At 44.3% G+C, this 23819-nt stretch overlaps 1 protein-coding gene across 4 annotated transcripts; it reads left to right on the plus strand.

Moving 5' to 3' along the window:
• The first annotated feature begins 20048 nt into the window (after positions 1–20048).
• CHKB (choline kinase beta) lies at positions 20049–23646 on the plus strand. 4 transcript variants are annotated; one of them, XM_057741599.1, is made up of 11 exons: positions 20049–20516; positions 20715–20823; positions 21096–21209; positions 21403–21536; positions 21811–21906; positions 22086–22144; positions 22250–22331; positions 22461–22569; positions 22713–22816; positions 23108–23189; positions 23351–23646. In XM_057741599.1, the coding sequence occupies exons 1-11, from the start codon at positions 20293–20295 to the stop codon at positions 23423–23425; spliced, it is 1188 nt and encodes a 395-aa protein (XP_057597582.1). In that variant the 5' UTR covers positions 20049–20292; the 3' UTR covers positions 23426–23646. The 4 variants fall into 4 exon arrangements, 3 of the variants coding, with proteins under 3 accessions (XP_057597582.1, XP_057597583.1, XP_057597584.1); XR_009054673.1 differs by lacking the exons at positions 22250–22331; positions 23351–23646 and having other exon boundaries at positions 20074–20516; positions 22374–22569; XM_057741600.1 differs by lacking the exons at positions 22086–22144; positions 22250–22331 and having other exon boundaries at positions 20079–20516; positions 22374–22569.
• The last annotated feature ends 173 nt before the right edge of the window (positions 23647–23819 follow it).

Genomic DNA, 23819 nt, shown 5'->3' on the forward strand with positions numbered 1-23819 from the left:
ATATGTCTATTTCACTTACGAGCATGTGCAAAAGTCCCAACAAAATATTACCTGATGAAATTCAACAGTTTATTTTTGTAAATGCATTCTGATCACAGGGGTTTAACCCAGAAATCCAAGGATGTCTCAACATCCCACTTTCATTTTCAGTGGTAATCCAACACATTCATGGACAAATAGAGAAAAATTGCATGATCATCTCATGCAATATGAATTTGATAACATTCAACAACTACTTATTGTTTTTTAAATGGCTTCTAGCCATTATGGAATAAGAGCTATTGGACTTGCCCACTTGCCAAAGGGGGAAACATCCATAAAAGTGAACAAAATATTGGAAGCAAGTATTTTCAGACATTGGACAAAGGACAGCACAGGACTTTGATCCCTGAGAGAAAGGAAGCAAATTGCATACAGCCTATGATTGCCCTGGTTTTCCCTGGTTCTCCAAATGGAGGCATTTCCAGACTGCAGTGTAGGGAAGAGGGTCCAATTAGAGTGTGGTGGTCTTGATGAGTTTAGGAGGCAGAAGTCAGAGTTTGGGGAGGCTGAGGTATTTGGAATTTTCACATAAAAGTACTAGAGAAAAGGGATCAATTCAGGGAAAGAGTGCCAGAAATCTACAATATGATCCCCTTAAGTTTTAGTAAATACTCAGTTGTGCTTATGTAGAATAAAATTCCATAAAGAAAAACTATTGGAAAACTGTAAGCCAGAAATTCCCAGAGCTCATGTAGGACTGTGGGATGGTCAAGATACAATAGCTAAGTGGTGAGACATATTGAACACTGTCACATTCGGTAGGGCTAGACTAGCCCCAGAGTAAAAACCACTTTAGAATGATGCAAACAAAGTTTTAAAACAAACCTGAAAATAATCAATCTGATCCACAAGAAACTTAATTGACTTCCAAAACCAACTTCAATACTCTTTAAGGGAGGATAATTAAGTCCCAGCACTTATGTCCCGCATCCAAAAACAAAAAACAAAAAGAATTCCTAGACCTGCAGTGAAGCAGAAAAAATCTGGAGGGAAAAAAATCAGTCAAAACAGACTCAGAAATGACAGAAATGATGGAATTAACAGACATGGACTTTAGAACAACTATTATACTCATGGATTGGGCTTCCCTGGTAGCACAGTGGTTAAGAATCTGCCTGCCAATGCAGGGGACATGGGTTCGATCCCTGGTCTGGGAAAATCCCACATGCCATGGAGCAACTAAGCCCATGTGACACACCTACTGAGCCTGTGCTCTAGAGCCCTAGAGCCACAACTAATGAGCCCATGCTCCGCAATTACTGAAGCCTGCATGCCTAGAGCCCATGCTCCACAACAAGAGAAGCCACCGCAATGAGAAGACTGCACACCTCATAAAGAGTAGCCCCCACTCTCTGCAACAACAGAAAAGCCCACATGCAGTAATGAAGACCCAATGCAGCCAATAAAATAAATAAATACATAAATAAATACATAAATAAACTCATGGATTTATAGAAAACATCAACACAGTGAGCAAAGAAATGGAAGACATGAAAAAGAATCAAATGGAACTTTGAGAGATGAAAATTCAGTATATGAAATGAAAATTTTGCTAGATGAGGTTAACAGTGGGTTAGACACTGAGGAAGAAAAGTGAACATGAAAATAGAGTAATAGAAACTATCCAAATTGAAGCAGAGGGAAAAAATACTGAAAACAAAAAATAACAAAGCTTCATTGACCTCTGGGAAAATATCAAGCAGTCTAAAAGCAGAGAGAAAAAACATGGAAAACAAAAATTAACAAAGCTTCATTGACCTCTGGGAAAATATCAAGCAGTCTAACAACTGTATAATTGGAGACACAAAGGGTAAGCACACACACAAAAGTATTGAAAGAAATAATGGCTGAAAATTTTCCAAATGTTTCGAAAACTATAAACCCACAGATCCAAAATACTTAACAAATTCCAAGCAGAATAAACACAAAATAAACTGCTTCAAAACAAATAATAATCTAGTTGCTGAAAATTAATGATAAAAAGAAAGCATTGAAAACAGCCAGAAAAAAAGATGCATGCATATCAGGAAACAAAGATAAGAATTTTTGCTGATTTCTCATCAGAAACTATGTAAACCATAATAAATGGAATGGCATCCTTAAATTGCTAAAAGGAAAATATTTTTCAACCTAGCATCCTACATGCAGTGAAAATACCCTCCAAAAAATGAAGGTGAAATAAAGACAACTACAGACAAACAAAATCTGACAATTTTTCACTGGCATATCTGCAATACAAGGAATATTAAAATAAGTTATTTAGAATGAGTAAAACACATCTGAGGAGAACCTGGGTCTATACAAAGGAATAAGGAGGACTGAGGGTAATCCTAAAAGGCTTTTTTTCATGCTTAAATTTCTTAAAATAAAATTGTATACATTTTAAAAATTAGCAATGTATTGTAGAGTTTAAAACGTATGTGTAAGTAAAACATACAACAACAAGAGCACAAGGGGTAGGAGGGAGAATTGGAAATACACAGTTGTAAGGTTCTTATGTGTGAGATAGTATGTTATTTTCTGAGGCTAGACTATGATAATCTAAAAATACATACTACAAACTCTAGAGAATACACATTAAAAATCACAGAGGAACTTTCCTGGTGGTCCAGTGGTTAAGGCTTCACACTTCCAATGCAGGGGGTGTGGGTTCAATCCCTGGTTAGGAAACTAAGATCCCGCATGCCATGTGGTGTGGCCAAAAAAAAAAAATCACAGAGATATAGTCAGTTAGCTAAGAGTGGAGATAAAATGGAATTCTGAAACATATTTGTTTAATACAAAAGAAAGTAAAAAAGAAGAGAAATAAAGGTAAGATGGGATGAATATAAAATAAATAGCAAGATGGTACATTTAAAACCAAAATGTCAATAATTATATTAAATGGAAGTCTTCTAAACACTTAAATTACAATGCAGAGATTGTTACACTGTATAAAAAAAGTGAGACCCAACTACAGGCTGTCTCAAGAAATGAACTTTAATACAAAATCAAAAATAAGCTAAATGTAAAAGTCTGGGAGGGAGGAGAAGAACCAATGAATTAAAAGGAATGAACAGAAATCAGTGAAATGGGATTGTTTTCTTAATTTCTCTTTCTGTGAGCTCACTGTTAGCATATAGAAATGCAACAGATTTTTTTTTTTTTTTTTTTTTTTTGGTTGTGCCGTGCAGCTTGTGGTATCTTAGTTTCCTGACCAGGGACCAAATCTGGTCAGCAGGAAAAGCACAGAGATCTAACCATTGGGTCACCAGAGAATTCCCTAAATGCAACAGATTTTTGTACGTTGATTTTGTATCCCACAAGTTTACTCTATTTGTTTATTATTTATTTTTTCCAGAAAATTAAAAAATATCCCATTTTATTCTCAGGAAGCTAAGGTTAAAACTCCTTATAGCTTCACAGAAATGTTTTCACAGAAATATATTTTCCCCATTTTATGTCTTTTCTTATCGAGGTATATTGATTTACATACTATACGCTTCAGGTGTACAACATAATGATTCACAATTTTAAAGGTTACACTCCATTTATAGCTATTATCAGATATTGGCTATATTTCCAGTGCTGTATAACAGATCCTTGTAGCTTGTTTACTTTATACATAGTAGTTTGTACCTCTTAATCCCCTACCCCTATCTTGTTCCTCCCTATTTGTTTATTATTTCTAATATTTTTTTGGTGGGGTCTTTAGGGTTTTCTATATATAAAATCAGGTCATCTGCAAAATAGTAGCAGTTTTACTTCTTCCTTTCCAATTTGGATGCCTTTGATTTCTTTTTCTAGCCTAATTGCTCTGGCTAGGTTTTCCACTACTGTGTTGAATAAGAGTGCTAAGAGTGGGTATATTTGTCTTTTCCTGATTTTAGAGGTAATGCTTTCAGTTTTTCACCATTGAGTATGATGTTAGCTCTGGGCTCATCATATATGGTCTTTATTATGTTGAGGTACCTTCCTTCTATGCTCACTTTATTCAGAGCATTTTAAAATCATAAATGGGTGTTGAATCTTGTCAAATATTATTCCTGCAACTACTGAGATAATCATATGGTTTCATCCTTCATTTTGTTAATGCTGTGTATCATATTGATTGATTTGTGGACGTTGAACCATCCTTCCATCCCTGTGATAAGTCCCACTTGATCATGGTGTATGATCCTTTTATTGTACTGTTGTATTTGGTTTGCTAGTGTTTGGTTGAGGATTTTTCAATCTGTGTTCATCAGAGATATTGGCCTGTAATTTTCTTTCTTGTGCTGTCTTGTCTGGTTTGGAATCAGTCAAAGACAAATCTGGAATTTGCCTTTGACTAATTCATAATAGTCTCTCATAATCCTTTGTATTTCTGAGGTATTCATTACATTTCTCCTCTTTCATTTGTGATCTTATCTACCAGAATCCTCTCTCTTTTTTCCTTAGTGAGCCTAGCTAGATCTTTGTCAATCTTGTTTATTTTTTCAAAGAGCCACCTCTTAGTTTCACTATTGCCTTTTTAGTCTCTATTTCATTTATTTCTGTGCTGATATTTATTATTTCCTTCCTTCTATTGACTTTGGGCTTTGTTCTTCTTTTTCTAGTTCCTTTAAGTGTGAGGTTAGATTGTTTTATTTGAGATTTTTCTTGTATCTTGACATAGGCCTGTATTGCTATAAACTATGTTTTTGCTGCATCCCATAGATTTTGATATGTTATATTTTTATTTTCATTTGTCTTCAGGTATATTTTTATGTCTCCTTTGATTTTTTCATCGACTCAACAGTTGTTTAGTACCATGTTGTTCAGTTTTCTTATAAGGCAGATCTAGTGGTATTGTTTTAATTTGTTTTTTATTGAAGTATACCTGAATTACAATGTTGTGTTAATTACCGCTGTACATCAAAGTGACTCAGTTATACATATATATCAATACATTCTTTTTCACATTTTTTTCCATTGTGGTTTATCACAGGATATTGAATATAGTTCCCTGTGCTCTACAGTGGAAACTTGTTTATCCATTAGGTCTAGCATTAACGAACTTCCTCAACTTTTGTTTGTCTGGGAAAGTCTTTATTTCCCTTCATATCTTTTTTTTTCAAGAACTTTTATTGAGATACAGTTAACATACAATAAACCGCATATATTTAGAGTGTAATATTTGGTATCCCAATCTCTCAATTCATTCCCCCCCAACCCTCCCCACTTTCCACACTTGGTGTCCGTATGTTTGTTCTCTACATCTGTGTCTCTATTTCTGCCTTGCAAGCCAGTTGATCTGTACCATTTCTATAGTTCACATATATGTGTTAATATACGATATTTGTTTTTCTCTTTCTGACTCACTTCACTCTGTATGACAGTCTCTAGGTCCATCCATGTCTCTACAAATGTCCCAGTTTCACTGCTTTTTACAACTGAGTAATAGTCCCTTGTATATGTGTACCACATCTTTTTTATCCATTCATCTGTTGATGGACATTTAGGTTGCTTCCATGTCCTGGCTATTGTAAATAGTGCTGCAATGAACATTGGAGTGCATGTGTCTTTTTTTTTTTTTTTTTTTTTAGATTTTAAAAAAAATTTTATTTATTTATTTATTTATTTTGGGGGGGGGGTACACCAAGTTCAATCATCTGTTTTCATACACATATCCCCATATTCCCTCCCTTCCTCACATGTGTCTTTTTGAATTATGGTGTTCTCTGGGTATATGCCCAGCAGTGGGATTGCTGGGTCATATGGTAACTCTATTTTTAGTTTTGCAAGGAACCTCCATACTGTTCTCCATAGTGGTTGTATCAATTTACATTCCCACCAGCAGTGCAAGAACGTTCTCTTTTCTCCACACCCTCTCCAGCATTTACTGTTTGTCGATTTTCTGATGGTGCCCATTCTAACAGGTGTGAGGTGATACCCCACTGTAGTTTTTTTTTTTAATTTATTATTTTTGGGGGGGGTACACAAGTTCAATCATCTGTTTTTATACACATATCCCCGTATTCCCTCCCTCCCTCGACTCCCCCCCCCACCCTCTCTCGAGTCCCCCCCCACCCTCCCCATCCCAGTCCTCTAAGGCATCTTCCATCCTCAAGTTGAACTCCCTTTGTTATACAACAACTTCCCACTGGCTATCTATTTTACGGTTGGTAGTATATATATGTCTGTGCTACTCTCTCGCTTCGTCTCATCTTCCCCTTCACCCCCCGCCCCACTCACTGTAGTTTTGATTTACATGTCTCTAATAATTAGTGATGTTGAGCAGCTTTTCATGTGCCTTTTGGCCATCCATATGTCTTCTTTGGAGAAATGCCTATTTAGGTCTTCTGCCCATTTTTTGATTGGGTTGTTTTTTTGATATTGAGCTGGATGAACTGTTTATATATTTTGGAGATTAATCCTTTGTCTGTTGATTCGTTTGCAAATATTTTCTCCCATTCTAAGGGTTGTCTTTTCATCTTGCTTATAGTTTCCTTTGCTGTGCAGAAGCTTTGAAGTTTCATTAGGTCTTATTTATTTTTGTTTTTATTTCCATTACTCTAGGGGGTGGATCAAAAAAAGATCTTGCTGTTATTTATGTCAGAGTGTTCTTCCTATGTTTTCCTCTAGGAGTTTTATAGTGTCTGGCCTTACATTTAGGTCTTTTATCCATTTTGAGTTTATTTTTGTGGGTGGTGTTAAGGAAGTGTTCTAATTTCATTCTTTTACATGTAGCTGATCAATTTTCCCAACACCACTTATTGAAGAGGCTGCCTTTTCTCCATTGTATATCCTTGCCTCCTTTGTCATAGATTAGTTGACCATAGTTATCCTTGGGCTTTCTATTCTGTTCCATTGATCTATATTTCTGTTTTTGTGCCAGTACCATACTGTCTTGATCACTGTAGCCTTGTATTATAGCCTGAAGTCAGGAAACCCGATTCCACCAACTCTGTATTTCCTTCACAAGATTGCTTTGGCTATTTGGGGTCTTTTGCATTTCCATACAAATCATAAAATTTCTTGTTCTAGTTCTGTGAAAAATGCCATTGGTAATTTGATAGGGATTGCATTGAATCTGTAAATTGCTTTGGGTAGTATAGTCATTTTCACAATGTTGATTCTTCCAATCCAAGAACATGGTATGTCCCTCCATCTGTTTGTGTCATCTTTGATTTCTTTCATGAGTTTGATTTCTTTACAGTTTTCTGAGTACAGGTCTTTTACTTCCTTGGTTAGGTTTATTCCTAGGTATTTTATTCTTTTCGTTGCAATGGTGAATGGGATTGTTTCCTTAATTTCTCTTTCTGATTTTCATTGTTAGAGTATAGAAATGCAAGAGATTTCTGTGTGTTAATTTTGTATCCTGCAACTTTACCAAATTCATTGATTAGCTCAAGTAGTTTTCTGGTGGCATCTTCAGGATTTTCTATGTATAGTATTATGTCATCTGCAAACAGTGACAGTTTTACTTCTTCTTTTCCAATTTGGATTCCTTTTATTTCTTTTTCTTCTCTGATTGCTGTAGCAAGGACTTCCAAAGCTATGTTGAATCATAGTGGAGAGAGTGGACATCCTTGTCTTGTTCCTGATCTTAGAGGGAATGCTTCCAGTTTTTCACCATTGAGAATGATGTTTGCTGTGGGTATGTCATATATGGCCTTTATTATGTTGAGGTATGTTCCCTCTATGCCCACCTTCTGGAGCGTTTTTATCATACATGGGTGTTGAATTTTGTCAAAAGCTTTTTCTGCATCTATTGAGATGATCATGTGCTTTTTATCCTTCAGTTTGTTAATATGGTGTATCACATTGATTGATTTGCGTATATTGAAGAATCCTTGCATTCCAGGGATAAACCCCACTTGATCATGGTCTATGATCCTTTTAAGGTGTTGCTGGATTCTGTTGGCTAGTATTTTGTTGAGAATTTTTGCATCTAAATTCATCAGTGATATTGGTCTGTAATTTTCTTTTTTTGTAGTATCTTTGTCTAGTTTTGGTATCAGGGTGATGGTGGCCTCATAAAATGAGTTTGGGAGTGTTCCTTCCTCTGCAATGTTTTGGAAGCGTTTGAGAAGGATGGGTGTTAGCTCTTCTCTAAATGTTTGATAAAATTCACCTGTGAAGCCATCTTGTCCTGGCCTTTTGTTTGTTGGGAGATTTTTAATCACAGTTTCAATTTCATTACTTGTGATTGGTCTGTTCATATTTTCTATGTCTTCCTGATTCAGTCTTGGAAGGGTATACCTTTCTAAGAATCTGTCCATTTCATTCAGGTTGTCCATTTTATTGGCATATAGTTGCTTGTAGTAGTCTCTTATGGTGCTTTTTATTTCTGCAGTGTCTGTTGTAACTTCTCCTGTTTCATTTCTAATTTTATTGATTTGAGTCCTCTCCCTCTTTTTCTTGATGCATCTTACTAGAGGTTTATCGATTTTATTTATCTTCTCAAAGAACCAGCTTTTAGTTTTATTGATTTTTGCTATTGTTTTCTTTGTTTCTATTTCACTTATTTCTGCTCTGATCTTTATGATTTCTCTCCATCTGCTAACTTTGGGTTTTGTTTGCTCTTCTTTCTCTATTTTCTTTAGGTGTAAGGTTAGATTGTTTATTTGGGATTTTTCTTGTTTCTTGAGGTAGGATTGTATCGCTATAAACTTCCCTCTTAGAACTGCCTTTGCTGCATCCCATAGGCTTTGGATCATTGTGTTTTCATTGTCATTTGTCTCTAGGTATTTTTTGATTTCCTTTTTTATTTCTTCAGTGATCTCTTGGTTATTTAGTAGTGTATTGTTTAGCCTCCATGTGTTTGTGTTTTTTACAGTTTTTTTTTCCTGTAATTGATTTCTAATCTCATAGCATTGTGGTCAGAAAAGATGCTTGATATGATTTCAATTTCCTTGAATTTATCAGTGCTTGATTTATGACCCAAAATGTGATCTATCCTGGAGAATGTTCCATGTGCACTTGAGAAGAATGTGTAATCTGCTGTTTTTGGATGTAATGTCCTATAGATATCTATTAAATCAAGCTGATTTATTGTGTCACTTAAAGCTTGTGTTTCCTTATTAATTTTCTGTCTGGATGATCTGTCCATTGGTGCAAGTGGGATGTTACAGTGCCCCACTATGATTGTGTTCCTGTCGATTTCCTCTTTCATAGTTGTTAGCATTTGCCTTATATATTGAGGTGCTCCTATATTGGGTGCATATATTTTTATAATTGTTATCTCCTCTTCTTGGATTGATCCCTTGATCTTTATGTAGTGTCCTTTCTTGTCTTTTGTAACATTTTTTATTTTAAAGTCTATTTTATCTGATATGAGTATCGCTACTCCAGCTTTCTTCTGATTTCCATTTGCATGGAATATCTTTTTCCATCCCCTCACTTTCAGTCTGTATGTGTCCCTAGGTCTGAAGTGGGTCTCTTGGAGACAGCATATATATGGGTCTTGTTTCTGTATCCATTCAGCCAGTCTGTGTCTTTTGGTTGGGGCATTTAGTCCATTTACATTCAAGGTAATTATCAATATGTATGTTCCTATTACCATTTTCTTAATTGTTTTGTGTTTGTTTTTGTAGGTCCTTTTCTTCTCTTATGTTTCCCGCTTAGAGAAGTTCTTTTAGCATTTGTTGTAGGGCTGGCTTGGTGGTGCTGAATTCTCTTAGCCGTTGCTTGTCTGTAAAGCTTTTGATTTCTCTGTTGAGTCCTTGCTGGGTAGAGTATTCTTGGTTGTAGGTTCTTCCCTTTCATTACTTTAAATATATCATGCCACTCCCTTCTGCCTTGCAGAGTTTCTGCTGAGAAATCAGTTGTTAACCTATGGAAGTTCCCTTGCATGTTATTTGTCATTTTTCCCTTGTTGCTTTTAATAACTTTTCTCTGTCTTTAATTTTTGTCAGTTTGACTACTATATGTCTTGGTGTGTTTCTCCTTGGGTTTATCTTGCCTGGGATTCTCTGCACTTCCTGGACTTGGGTAGCTATTTCCTTTCCCATGTTAGGGAAGTTTTCAACTATAATCTCTTCCAATATATTCTCGGGTCCTTTCTCTCTCTCTTCTCCTCTGGGACCCCTATAATGCGAATGTTGGTGCATTTAACATTGTCCCAGAGGCCTCTTAGGCTGTCTTCAGTTCTTTTCACTCTTTTTTTCTTTATTCTTTTCCACATCAGTGATTATCACCATTCTGTCTTCCAGGTCACTTACTCGCCTTTCTGCCTCAGTTAATCTGCTATTGGTTCCTTCTAGTGTATTTTTCATTTCCGTTATTGTGTTGCATATCGCTGTTTATTCTTTAATTCTTCTAGGTCTTTGGTAAACTTTTCTTGCAACTTTTCGATCTTTGCATCCAACTTTTTTCAAAGTCCTGGATCATCTTCACCATCATTATTCTGAATTCTTTTTCTGGAAGGGTGCCTATCTCCTCTTCATTTAGTTGTTTTTCTGGGGATTTAGCTTGTCCCTTTATCTGGTACAAAGTGTTTTGCCTTTTCATTTTCTCTGTCTTTCTGTGGCTGTGGTTTTCAGTTACACAGAATGAAATACTGCTGATACTACTTGATTCTGCTGTCTGCTCTTTTGTGGAGGAAGCTATCTAGGAGGCTCGTTGGTGCTTCCTGATGAGAGGGACTGATGGTGGGTTGGGCTGGGTGGGTGGAGCTCAGTAAAACTTTAATCCAATTTGGTGGGTGGAGCTCAGTGACACTTTAATTGGCTTGTCTGCCAATGGGTGGGGCTGTGTTCCCACCCTGTTGGTCGTTTGGCCTGAGGCGACCCAGCACTGGAGCTTACAGGCGCTTTGGTGGGGCTAATGGCAGACTCTGGGAGGGTTCACGCCAATGAGCACCTCCCAGAACCCCTGCTGCCAGTGCCCCGTCTCCTTGGTGAGCCACAGCTGCCCCCCACCTCTGCAGGCAACCCTCCAACACCAGCAGGTAGGTCTGGTTCAGTCTCCTATGGGGTCACTGTTCCTTCCCCCTGGTGAACACACTTTTTTGTGTGCCCTCCAAGAGTGGAGTCTCTGTTTCCTGCAGTCCTGTGGAGGTCCTGCAGTCAAATCTCACTGGCTTTCAAAGTCTGATTCTCTGGGGATTCCTCCTCCCGTTGCTGGGCCCCCAGGTTAGGAAGCCTGATGTGGGGCTCAGAATCCTCACTTTAGTGGGTGGACTTCTGCGGTATAACTGTTTTCCAGCTTGTGAATCACCCACCCAGAATTTATGGGATTTGATTTTAACTCGATTGCGCCCCTCCTACCATCTCACTGTGGCTTCTCCTTTGTCTCTGGATGTGGCGTGCTTTTTTTGGTGAGTTCCAGTGTCTTTCTGTCAATGATTGTTCAGCAGTTAGTTGTAATTCTGGTGCTCTTGCAAGAGGGAGTGAGTGCATGTCCTCCTACTCCACCATCTTGATTCTTTCATTCTTCCCTTCATATCTGAATGATCACTTTGCTCGATAAAGCATTCTTGGGTGACAGTTTTTACCTTTCAGTACTTTGAGAATGTCATTCCACTCCCTCCTGGCCTGTAGAGATTCTGCTGAAAAATCTGCTAACTTAATGGGGGTTCTTATGTAGGTTACCATCCTTTTTTCCCTGGCTGCCTTCAAAATTCTTTGTTATTGACTTTTTTTTAATAAATTTATTATTTATTTATTTATTTTATTGACTGTGTTGGGTCTTTTTTGCTGTGCGCGGGCTTTCTTTAGTTGCAGTGAGTGGGGGCTACTCTTTGTTGTGGTGCGCAGGCTCCTCATTGCTGTGGCTTCTGTTGTTGCAGAGCACAGGCTCTAGGCCCGTGGGCTTCAGTAGTTGCAGCACATGGGCTCAGTAGTTGTGGCTCACAGGCTCTAAAGCACAGACTCAATAGTTGTGGCGCACGGGCTTAGTTGCTCCACGGCATGTGGGATCTTCCTGGAGCAGGGATTGAACCCATGTCCCCTGCATTGGCAGGTGGATTCTTAACCACTGTGCCACTTAGGAAGCCCTGTTATTGACTTTTGACAATTTTAATATACTGTGTCTTGGAGAAGGTCTTTTTGCATTGAAGTAATTAGGTGTTCTCTTAACTTCATGGACTTATATATCCAGTTCCTCCCCCAGGTTTAAATTCTCAGTTATTATTTCTTTAACAAAGTCTCTGCTCCCTTTTCCCTTTCTTCTTCTCCTGGGATACCCATTACCCTAATGTTGCCCTATCTAAAAGTACTGGATAGCTCTCATAGAATTTCATCATTTTAAAACTATTTTATTTCTCTTGCCTCTTACATTTGTATCATTTCTAGATTTCTGGTTTTGAGCTTGCTAATTCTCTCTTCCATATGGTCTACTCTATTTCCAAGACTTTCTAATGCATCTTTTATCTCATTCATTGAGTTCTTCAGCTCCAGAATTTGTTTGTTTTTTTTTTTTAAGAGTTTCAATCTCTTTGGTAAAGTATTCCTTCTGTTCATTAAATTTCTTCCTGAGCCCAGTTAACTGCCTTTATGAGTTTTCTTATAGCTCATTGAGCTTCTTCAGGACAGGAAGTTTTATTGTGATCAGTTAGATCACAATATCCCATGATTTTAAGTTTCGTTTCCGGAGAACTGTCATTTTCTTTTTGTGGTACAGTGTTGCTGTGGTTCTTCATGGTGCTTGACAAGTTGTTCCTCTGCCAGTGCATTTGAAGTAGCAAAGAGCTTTCTGCTTGATTCTGAGCTGCCTTGTGTTATATTTGAGAATCTACCCTCTACTGCTTCTGTCAGGGATGTTGCCCTGTGTCCTTATGATCACTTCTTGTACCTCTGGGGTCATTGGTATCTTGTTGTTGCCAGTGTTGCTGGTGTTGCTACCTGGGGCACCAGGATAGTGGGCTCTTCCATTGTGCCTGGAATCCCTTGGGCTACAAGCTCTTCCACCACCAGGTGGGGGTTAGCCAGTATTGCATGGGTGCCTCTGCCATGTCTGTTGGAAGGTGCAAAGGCTCTACCACCACAGGGAAGGGGGAAGGGAGCCATGGGCACCTCTGCAGCTGAAGGGATGGGATCCCAGGCTTCACTGCCACTGTTGCCAGGTACCTATGGCCGCCACCGTGGCTGGGAGGATGGAGTCATGTGTGTTGCCTCCCCTGCTACCACCAAGTCCACTGGGGCTGCAGGCTCAGCTGCTGTAGCCGGGAATCCAGGATCGCAGGCACCACTCCACTGTTCCCCCAGTTCCACCTCCTGTGTGGGCTCCAGTCCACCCACCTTCAGATGTGCAGAGGTGTGGAATTCTCCAGCATCCTAGTGTATTGGGCAGAGGCACATTTTTCACATTGTGAATGTTTTACTGGTTGTCGACTGAGGGGGAGAGACAAAGAGAAGATCTCACTTTGCCATGTTGCTGACGTCCCTCCATGAAACACTATTTTTACGTGAAAGAAAACTGACAAACTACAGTTATTCTGACTTGGGGGTTTGGCAAACACTTTCTCAAAAATTAACAAAGTGACTATGTCACTTCATGGAAAACAACTGATAGTATTTGTTGCCAATGATAAAATTTGTGCTTTCAAGCAAAAATTAGATTTTTGGAAAAACTGTGTCCATCATCATGAGCTTTAAGTTTCTCAATATTTAAATATTTTTCTGATAAGATTGGTGGTGACATTAACGAGTGTCATTTTTTAAAAATATTACATAACAAAATATATCAAAATTTGGAAGATCTACGTAACTCAGAGAACCAGTATTTTCCAAATGACCAATGAATGCATGATGTTTCAAAATTATGCACAACTAAAAGACCCATTCTGCATGCAAGACAGACCAATGGATTTTAATGTAGCAGAAGGCAAAAAGTTCGTTGATATGGTTTCAAATTTCAAACTGCAACTAACGTCTAAGAAACTACCTCTTGTCAACTCTTGTGTAATTGAACATCCACAATTATCTCAAAAAGCTATTGTTTGTTTCCAACTACACATCTCAGTCAGGCTCGATTTTCTTCACGTTTCAACCAAAACAACATATTGGCAGAGATTAACTGCAGAAGCAGATACAAGAACAAGCTATCTCCAACTAAACACACACTAAAGAAACTTGCAAAAATGTAAAAACAATGCCACTATTCTCACCAAAGTTTCATTTTATAAAATAATTATCTTTGTAACATATTTATGTTAACACGTTGAGGGCTTATTATCATTTTAAATGAATAAATCATTCCTTCATTCATATAGCATACATCTTCAAGTATTCAGTCAGAAAAATAAAATCCTGTCCAAGGGAGAAAAATTGGGCTGGACTCAGAAGTTTTCAACTCCAATATTCAAGATCTAGGACACAATGGAATGATAGCCGACAGCTAGGAAGGAAAGAATTAATGACTATGGCAGGATGGGAAAATGACCCCCCAAGAGATTGTCACATCCTAATGCGTGGAACCTGTAAATGTTTCCTTATTTGGAAAAAGGATCTTTGAAGATTTGATTAAATTAAGGATTTTGAGATGAGAAGTTTATCCTGGATTATTCAGGTTGGCCCAAAATATGATCACAGCATCTTTATAAGAGAGGCAGAGAGAGACTACACAGACAGAAGAGGTGGCAGCGATGCTGACCACGGAGGCAGAAACTGCAGTGATGCAGCCACATGTTCAGGAACGCTCGCAGCCACCAGAAAGGTAAGGAATGGCTTCTCCCTTAGAGCCTCCAGAGGGAGTGCAGCCCTGCCGACACCATCATTTCAGTTCAGTGATAGTGATTTCAAACTCAAAGACTTGGGTATAAGTGGTTTTTTTCAGGAAATGATTCCATGAAACAGAAATGAAGGAGGAGGGACTTCCCCGGTGGCACAGTGGTTAAGAATCTGCCTGCCATTGCAGGGGACACAGGTTCAAGCCCTGGTCTGGGAAGATCGCACATGCCACAGAGCAACTAAGCCCGTGCACCCCCAACTACTGAACTTGTGCTCTAGAGCCCTTGAGCCACAACTACTGAGCCTGAGTGCCACAACTACTGAAGCCCGCACACCTAGAGCCTGTGCTCCACAACAAGAGAAGCCACCGCAATAAGAAGCCTGTGCACTGCAACAGAGAAGCACCCATTTGCCACAGTTAGAGAAAGCCTGTGTGCAGCAACGAAGACCCAACACAGCCAATAAATAAATAAATAAATAAATAAATAAATAAATAAAAAGAAATGAAGGAGGAGAAGAGTGAGATAGGAAAGGAGGAATCAGAACATAGGAGTGTGCTCCTGAAGCTACTGCTCTGGGTAACAGCACCTTCACATCAGCAGGACCTCCTGAGGAGTGTACAGTGTCCAACTATTCCTCCACTGACTCCTGTCTTAAGTCCCTGAGGTCTTAGGTCCCTGAGGCTGCCCCCCAGAGACCTAGGCTATGCTGGCAAGTAGGCCACGTAGGCTCCTGTGGTGCCAGAGAAGGCCTGGGGCAGGAAGTTCAAAGACACACAGCAGGTGCCAGAGAGGCATCTCTAACTAAAGGTATTCTGAGGGCATCAGTCAAGACACCAGCTCCTGCACCCCACACACCTACACAGGCACCACATTAAGTCCATGCTTGCCGTGATTCTTTGAGGTGAAGTCTCGAAGGTCACAACCTTTACAAAAGCCTGAATATAAGAGGGTTAGTAGAATAAACAGTCCCCACTGCTGCATGTGCTCCTCAGGCTGTAACTGATATGGGTCCTCTCCAGTCTCTTCTGACCATTCTAGATTCCCCTCACTGTCAGCCAGCATGTCACACAGCTCTCCTGCTGGGGTTACAAGACCTCCATCCCTGGGGGGTCTGAGCCCTTGGCAGGCTGCAGCTGCTGTTACCACTTGGCATGGAGGCCACCAGACAGAACCAGGTGAATCCTCCATGCCAGACCAACTTCTGTTTGCCCCATTAAGTAGCAACAATCCTATCCACTCGTAATAATAGGGATCTATTATCCTCTCCTTTGCTTGAAGGTTCACCAGCATGAGTTCACAGTGACCTGGTGGAATTTGCAGATTCTGGGTCAGTGGAGGTGTCCTTCCCTGCAATCAGTGGAAGTTCCCTTGTGGAAGTGTGCCCTACTTGGGAACCAGGGGGTCTAATCCAGCAGAGCTTCATGTTGCAGAGACAGAATGTGCAAACTCTGTAAGTGAGTCACTGAGAATGATGGGGAGAGACAGCTAATCCCTACCCCTGGTTCTTAGATCTGTGTCTTTGTTCCTGGATCCACATATTATATCCACTGGGGCACTATATGCTAGGCTTTGATCCAGTGTATATACCCCAACTCCTCAGGCTACTGCCCTAGACCTGGGACCTTAGCTAAGTCTTTAGGAGGCCATTCCTTCCTTCCGTTAGACTGGCTGCTCGTAAGTAGTACAGGATATTACAGGAGTGGTGGATCCATATGTGGGACCTTTTCACTGTAAAATGAATTTCTTGGCCAAGGTAATGTTACACGTGATCCCATGTTGGTAAATTGTGCATCCTCTAAGCTGCTAGATAGTGATGCTACTCTGAGACCTTGTGGATAGGCAAGGCAAACCCACATTCAGAGCAGGTGTCAATTCCAGTAAGGATTGAATCAATCCTTCTCCCAGGTGGAAATCGTCTGCTGTAACCAACCTGTCACCGAGTCATCTAGGGATGGTACCATGTCAGCTCAGCACTAATGCTGCTAACAGGTCAGAAATTTATAGGCAGTAATAATTAGATAAGCCTTGATAAGAAAGAGCCTGTGTTGGTGGGCACAGCTTGCCACCACAGCAACTCCATTCACGGCCTCACCTTACAGGCACAAGGGCAGCCAAGGACAGAAGCCAGCTGACATCTGTCCATCCATTTTATTACCCACTGACCCTTCTGCAGCGGGTATTAACATGAGGCACAGAGATACACACACTTGTGACCACTCCTATAGGTCCATCTTCTTTCCTAGAACTTCCTGTCTCCAGTATTCTCCTCTTGCTCTTTCCAGGTCCCTGACCAATGAGCAAGACATCTGTCTCGACCCAGAAGTTCATGTGCACACCTTCCTTAGGCCACTATTCTGTCCACTCCCTTCCCTCCCTACAAAGTGGATATCCAAGTGTACTGCTCGAAGCTCTGCTCTCTGGAAGAATTCTTTTCATTACTACCCTTCAGAGCTGCCTGAAATGGAACGGTAATGCAGCAGTACTTCATTTTCAACTCATACCAACACATCAAGCTGACCCATCTGTGACCCAGACCTAAATTTTTCTTCCTGTCTGCTGAGAAAGAAGCACTGGTACAATAACGTGGGAGACGTAGGGGCCACGGCCACCTCTTCCTATAAACAACCAGTACTCTCTGGACAGGATGGGGTCCAAACCTTTCACATCAGGAAGTGAATTGCTACGGAGCCTGGTGGACCTGCCAGCATCTTGCTCAGGACAGGCAGGTTTGGTCACACGATCATTTGATGCCCCATAAAAAGGCACCCCGCCTCTACCTGGGTCCCACCCTGTGCCAGAAGCTGCTTTCAATTGGTGTGTAGTTCTTCACTGTAGCTGGCATGGTCTTGCTTCAGAACCCTAGGGGTGAGCACTAGAAATCTCCTGTCGGAGCCTGCCAAAGGTGCCGCACAGGGTCCTTACCTGCCACAAACGAGCCCACCATAACCCATTGGTTCTGTTAAGTGACAGGGGAACCCATCCTCCAATGTGGACCTTCACCAGAGCCCTCTTTTGCTCTGGGTCCCACTCAAAACCAGCAGCCTTCCAAGCCACCCAATAAATGGGTCAGAACAGTATTCCCAAGTGTAGTGCATGCTGACTTCAAAATCCAGAGGTGCATCGAGTGGTAGGCATCATTCTTCGTGGTAGGGATGCAAGATGCAGTAACTGCCCTTATCTTAGAGGCCTGGTTTACCCTACAACATTGCACCCTTGGAAACAGCACTGATGACAGGCTCCAGAACTTCTGAGGGTTTATCTCTCATCCTCTGACATGCATTGTCTTACCAGGACAGAGCACTTGTCACTTCTTTCCTCACCGTGTCCAATTAGCATAATTTCATCAATGTTATGGAGAATGTCCACGTGATCAAGGTCTCAATGGATTACATTGTGACAGAAAGCAAGAGAGTTAAAACAGACCTGAAGTAAGACAATGTATATGTCTGGCTGTCCTTCCCATATAAAAGTAAACTGCTCTTGGAAACTCTTTACTACTTGGAATTGAGAAGCATGTTCACCACATCAATTGCATTGTCAGGTGCCAGAGGTGCACTAATCAGTTTCAGTACAGATGCATCACTTGACACAGCTGCTGTGATTAGAGATACCAGTTGGCTAAGCTTGTGGTAGTCCACCAGCTTTTACTTGAATCCATCTGGATTTTGCAGGGGCCATTCAGGTGAATTGAAGGGGATGTAGTGGGGATTTATGTCTTTGAGAGTAAGCAATCTCTGCAATCCCACTGGGAACAAAGCATTGGAGGGGGGAGGGGGTTTCAGAGGCCTCCACTTCGCTCTTCCTACCATGATTCCACGATTCTTTATTTTTAATTAATTAATGTATTTATTTATTGGCTGCATTGGGTCTTCATTGCTGTGCACAGGATTTCTCTAGTTGTGGAGAGCACGGGCTCCTCATTGAGGTGGCTTCTCAGTTGTGGATCACAGGCACCTGCGGGCTTCAGTAGTTGCAGCTCACAGGCTCTAGAGCACAGGCTGTAGAGTGCAGGCTCAATAGTTGCAGCACACGGGCTTAGTTACTCTGCGGCATGTGGGATCTTCCTGGAGCAAGGATCAAACCTGTGTCTCCTGCATTGGCAGGCGGAGTCTTAACCACTGCGCCACCTAGGAAGTCCCCTATCATGATTCTTATTCCACAGGTCAGAGATCATTGTACAGGCTCTTCCCACCGCTAGGTATAATTAACCCATGTATGCACTGGGACCAGAGAGACGTGACCTCAAGACTTGGGTCAGGACTCTGTTTATCATCTGACTTCCACAGCCTCTCCTCAAAGCGGTGGCTCACGATGCACCCTGGCACACATGTCACCTCGGATCTTGTATCTAACAGTCCTTGAAAGGTCTGGATAGTTCCTCTTACAAAAGTAACTGTGTTACTCTGTTAAGAGGCGCTAGGTCCCTTTGGGGAAGGATTGGAGGAATACTTTTTTACATACTTATGGTGGCATTGTAGGATCCTTTCCGTAAGAGACCAAGCCTCCCTTTCAACCAGTGGGCTCCAGGTCTCAGAACTGGATCAGATTTAAATGCAGAGCAATGGATCATGATTTCCCACTGCAGTAACTGACACTGGCTTTCCGATCACCGACTCTTGATTTCTTTCTCGTTATTCAAATCAAAACCACTCAGGTCAGCTGTCCATCTATTTCACCCCAAAGAACACCATGGTCCACAGTGCCACAGATCCCCGTGGATCAATCTTCCTGCTTTCCACTCCATCATGGCGCACAAGAAATGCAAGAAGGCTCTTCAAACTGCGGCGGGTGATGATGCCCCAGGTGTCTGCTCCAAGATGTGAGCCTCTCCTCCTGGGCTTGATTTTGTAATTGATTTTCGGTCTGGAGGCAAGAGGGGTAGTGGAGCAGAACATGGAGACAGTGGTCTCAAGCAAGGCAACACAAGCCTCCTCTCAGGGGGCAATTTAACTGACAAGGGAGGCTCCATGGTGATGAGGGATTTAAGGTTACCCGTCAACAAATGTTCATTCGGCGCCTACCGTGTGCCCCACATTCTCCATCCCTTAGATGTGAGTCACACGTACACTCTCTCCCTTCCCGGATGTGCTTGCCCGACTGCCCCGGGGGCAAATCTGTCCGGTGAGGGGCTGCTGCCACCGCCGCCCGCGCTGACCTGTCCGCTCCCAGACCCTGGCGAAGGCCCACCTTGCCTCACGGGCACTTTCCCGAGGACACGGTCCTCCAGCGCCCTACCGGCTCCTCAGCCCGGTACACGCCACCCGCCCACGTGGCTCGCCCACGTGACATGCTGCTGCGTCGTGGGCCCGACCGCTCACGACGCTTCTGATCGGCCCGCGCCATTTCCTGCTTCCGGGTTACGGCCCAAACAGCGGCTTCTCTTTCGCGGGGCCCCGCCAAAAGAGAGAGGCCATTGGTCTTCGTTGTGAGCAGGGGCGGGGCACAGCCTTCAGAACTAGCACGCGGACCAGGGTCTCCGAAAGAGCCGAGCGGCGCCGCGAAGAGCCGAACAGAGCCAGGGAGACCCGAGCCGCGCAGGCTGGCCGGAAGCGGAGCCGAGCGCAGCCGGAAGGAGCCGAGCGCGCCCGAAGGGCCTGAGCGCGGTTGGGCGTTGGCGGGGCCAAGCCCGAGCCATGGCGGCAGAGGGGACAGATGTGGCCGGAGGCGGGGCTGTTGGAGGCCGCCTGGCCAAGGACAGCTTGCGGCAGGCTAAGGGCCCCGACGCGACTCCGAACCGGCGGCGCGGCTCGGCGCGGTCGCGAGACGCCGAGCGCCGAGCCTACCAGTGGTGCCGCGAGTACTTGGGCGGAGCCTGGCGCCGAGTGCGGCCGGAGGAGCTGAGGGTTGACCCCGTGAGGTGGGAGGTCAGGGGTCGGCCCCTCCTGTGCGCCGGCCGCGGTCAGGCTCACGCTCAGGCTCGGGGCCTCGGGACACAGCGTTCCTAGGCCGGGGGCGGGGCGGGGCCGGGAGCGGCGCGGGCGCGCGGGGCGCGGGGCTGGACGCCGGGCGGGGGGAGCGGACGGCGGGCTGAGCGCGCCCTGCTGTGGGTCTGCAGCGGAGGCCTCAGCAACCTGCTCTTCCGCTGCTCGCTGCCGGACCACCTGCCCAGCGTTGGCGAGGAGCCCCGGGAGGTGCTGCTGCGGCTGTACGGGGCCATCCTGCAGGTGAGGAGGGAGTAAAGGCCGCAGGGGCCTTAGGACCTCTCACCCAAGTGTGGCAGGTGGTATGGTCTCCTCCAAGCACTTCAGGACACCGAGGCTCGGGGGCTGAGTAGTTTGTCGGTTGTGATACTATTGCCTGCTCTCTGGAGCCCCCGGGCAATAGAATAAGAAGTCCCAGCTGCGGTGGGAGGAGCAAGCAGACCCTTGTGTGTGTCTGCCACTTTGCCTCCGGCCCCTTGTGACCCGTGGTCCCTTCGCTGTCCATCTTCCTTCAGGGCGTGGACTCCTTGGTCCTCGAAAGTGTGATGTTCGCCATCCTTGCAGAGCGGTCTCTGGGACCCCAGCTCTATGGAGTCTTTCCAGAGGGTCGACTGGAGCAGTACCTCCCAGTACGAGCCCGGCCCTGACCTCCCCGAAGCACCTCCTTCCCCAGCCCCTATCCCCCTTCCCAATGTCTGCCTTCACATCCTTCACCCCAGGTAGGGAATTTCCCCAAGCCCTGACTCCCCCCCACCTCCATTCCCCCACCCTTCCCCCTCCTGTCCCAGCCCCTTCACCACCCTGATAGGTTCCTGGGTGCAGAGCCGGCCACTGAAGACGCACGAGCTTCGAGAGCCGGTGTTGTCTGCAGCTATCGCCACGAAGATGGCCCAGTTCCACGGCATGGAGATGCCTTTCACTAAGGAGCCCCGCTGGCTATTTGGGACCATGGAGCGGTGAGTAAGGGGCCTCTTCACAGGCTCCTGCACACACGCTGAACCCTCATGCTGGCAGTTACTACGCTAGGCTGTGACTGAATGTGGCCAGTGCTGTGTCCAACCCTCCAGCTGAGTGGATCAAGTGTCCCACTGTCTAGCATGGTCTCTCACAGAAGAGGCTTCCAAATGATTGCCAGACAAATCATTTCAGTGACAGAACGGGTAGGACAACCTGCCCTGGGGCAGAGGGGAGGGATAGCAGAGTGAGTACATCCTATTCTTTGGGCTTCAGGTACTTAAAGCAGATTCAGGACCTGCCCCCCACTGGCCTCCCCCAGATGAACCTGCTGGAGATGTACAGTTTGAAGGACGAGATGGGCAACCTCAGGTGAGGGCAAGCAGGATGGGGTGAGGGGTTGGGGAACACAGCATAGGAGGTGTGCCAGGCACCTAGTGGGGTCCTCCCCAGGGTTTGCTGAGGGCTGGAGTCAAGGCCTAGTCTAGAGGGTGTCTGTGACCTTCCTTTCATCACTCCTGCTCAGGACCTATGCCCCTATTCCCCTGCAGGAAGTTGCTAGACTCTACCCCATCACCAGTGGTTTTTTGCCACAATGACATCCAGGAAGGTAGGAGAAGGCGTCTGAGTCTTCCAACCTTCAGGTGGGGGGTGGAGGCTGGGGGGGTGGGCCAGAGGGCCCTGGAGTGGCTAGAACCTCACCACATTCCTCCAGGGAACATCTTACTGCTCTCAGAGCCAGAGAACGCCGACAGCCTCATGCTGGTCGATTTTGAATACAGCAGTTATAACTACAGGTGAGGGTAAGAGGATGGCTTCCCATGGGTCTGTTCCCACAGGGCCCTGGAAAAGCAGACGAGGCCTTCACCTCTGCATCCCAGCTGCCCAGCATATTTGGGGACTGAGTGTCCACCTTATTCCCTCAGGGGCTTTGACATTGGGAACCACTTTTGTGAGTGGGTTTACGATTATACTCATGAGGAGTGGCCTTTCTACAAAGCGCAGCCTGCAAACTACCCCACCCGGGGACAGCAGGTATGTGGGCCAGAAGCTGGGGAGCAGGACCTGGCCTAGAAGGAAGAAGGAGGGTGAAGTCTGGAAGGAATGGCGAGAAAGGGTGTTACTTGGGAAATGCTCCCCAGCCTCCCTATTTCCTGACTCTTGCTTTTTTGTCTCAGCTCCATTTTATTCGCCACTACCTGGTGGAGTTAAAGAAAGGTGAGACTGTCTCCCAAGAGGAGCAGAAGAAACTGGAAGCAGATTTGCTGGTAGAGGCTAATCGGTAAGGAAAGATGCGTGGGACAGGGGTAGAGCAGGGTGCTCAGGAAAGAGGGACTGTGGCAGGTAGACTCACTGGGCTGCAGCTAAGGTGTCAGTGCAGAGTCGGGGCAGGAAGCGAGGATGAGGTCGGAGGCTGACGGGGAAGAACAGTTTGAGAATGAGAAGAGTCAGGACAGCGTAGGGGTTAGGACGAGAGGGGAGAAGTTAGAGCTTTGGGCTTGACTAGCCTGAGGGCAGGGGGTTCAGGCAATGCCAAATGTGCTCTGAACCCACCTTTTCCTTCTCCCCTCAGGTATGCTCTGGCATCTCATTTCTTTTGGGGTCTCTGGTCCATCCTCCAGGCATCCATGTCCACTATAGAATTTGGTTACTTGGTAAGTATCCTAGGTCGGTGTGCTAGGTGTGGGGAGGGGGAGCAGCAGGGGCCTCAGGCCCTCTAGGACGTCTGTGGGCAGTCCCAGGTGGCCGTGGGCAGGCTGGGGGGGGTGGGGTGCTAGTCCCAAGCCTCTCACCAGCCTGCGCGTTCCTTCCTTAGGAGTATGCCCAGTCTCGGTTCCAGTTCTACTTCCAGCAGAAGGGACAGCTGACCCGCTTCCACCCCTCATCCTGACTCTCCACCTTCTAACTCTCTGGATTTCTCCTGGAGCCTCCAGGGCAGGACCTTGGAGAGAGGAGCAAAGGGGAGGCCCTGGGGAGTGGGCTGAGCCCGAGTGAGACTGGGGTTAAGGAGGCTGACCTCCCCTCCCCACCCCGAGTTTGAGAAGGTCCGCACCGCAGGCAAGTGGGCAGGAGCCCTGGGATGTGTACCTTAAGACAATAAACTGCCTTCTTGTCCTAGTCCTGCTTGGGTGCGGCAGAAAGTACCCACCAAGGATTGCACACAGATTGACAAAGGGACCACTGGGAGGAGCCTCAGTTTCCCCTCCTGAAAATTGTCGCTGTTGGGTGATCCGGGCTTGGAAGTGGTTAGGGGTCCATTCTGCGAGTTGCAGCCCCCTGCTCTC

This window comes from Hippopotamus amphibius, chromosome 7 (assembly GCF_030028045.1).
Source record: "Hippopotamus amphibius kiboko isolate mHipAmp2 chromosome 7, mHipAmp2.hap2, whole genome shotgun sequence".
Taxonomy (NCBI): domain Eukaryota; kingdom Metazoa; phylum Chordata; class Mammalia; order Artiodactyla; family Hippopotamidae; genus Hippopotamus; species Hippopotamus amphibius.

Excerpts from the sequence above, each read along its gene's own strand:
- CHKB (XM_057741599.1), top strand. The coding sequence starts at position 20,293 with ATGGCGGCAGAGGGGACAGATGTGGCCGGAGGCGGGGCTGTTGGAGGC. Across the intron at positions 20,824-21,095 it reads TGTACGGGGCCATCCTGCAG|GGCGTGGACTCCTTGGTCCT; the intron begins GTGAGGAGGGAG and ends ATCTTCCTTCAG. Across the intron at positions 22,570-22,712 it reads ACCCCACCCGGGGACAGCAG|CTCCATTTTATTCGCCACTA; the intron begins GTATGTGGGCCA and ends TTTTTGTCTCAG.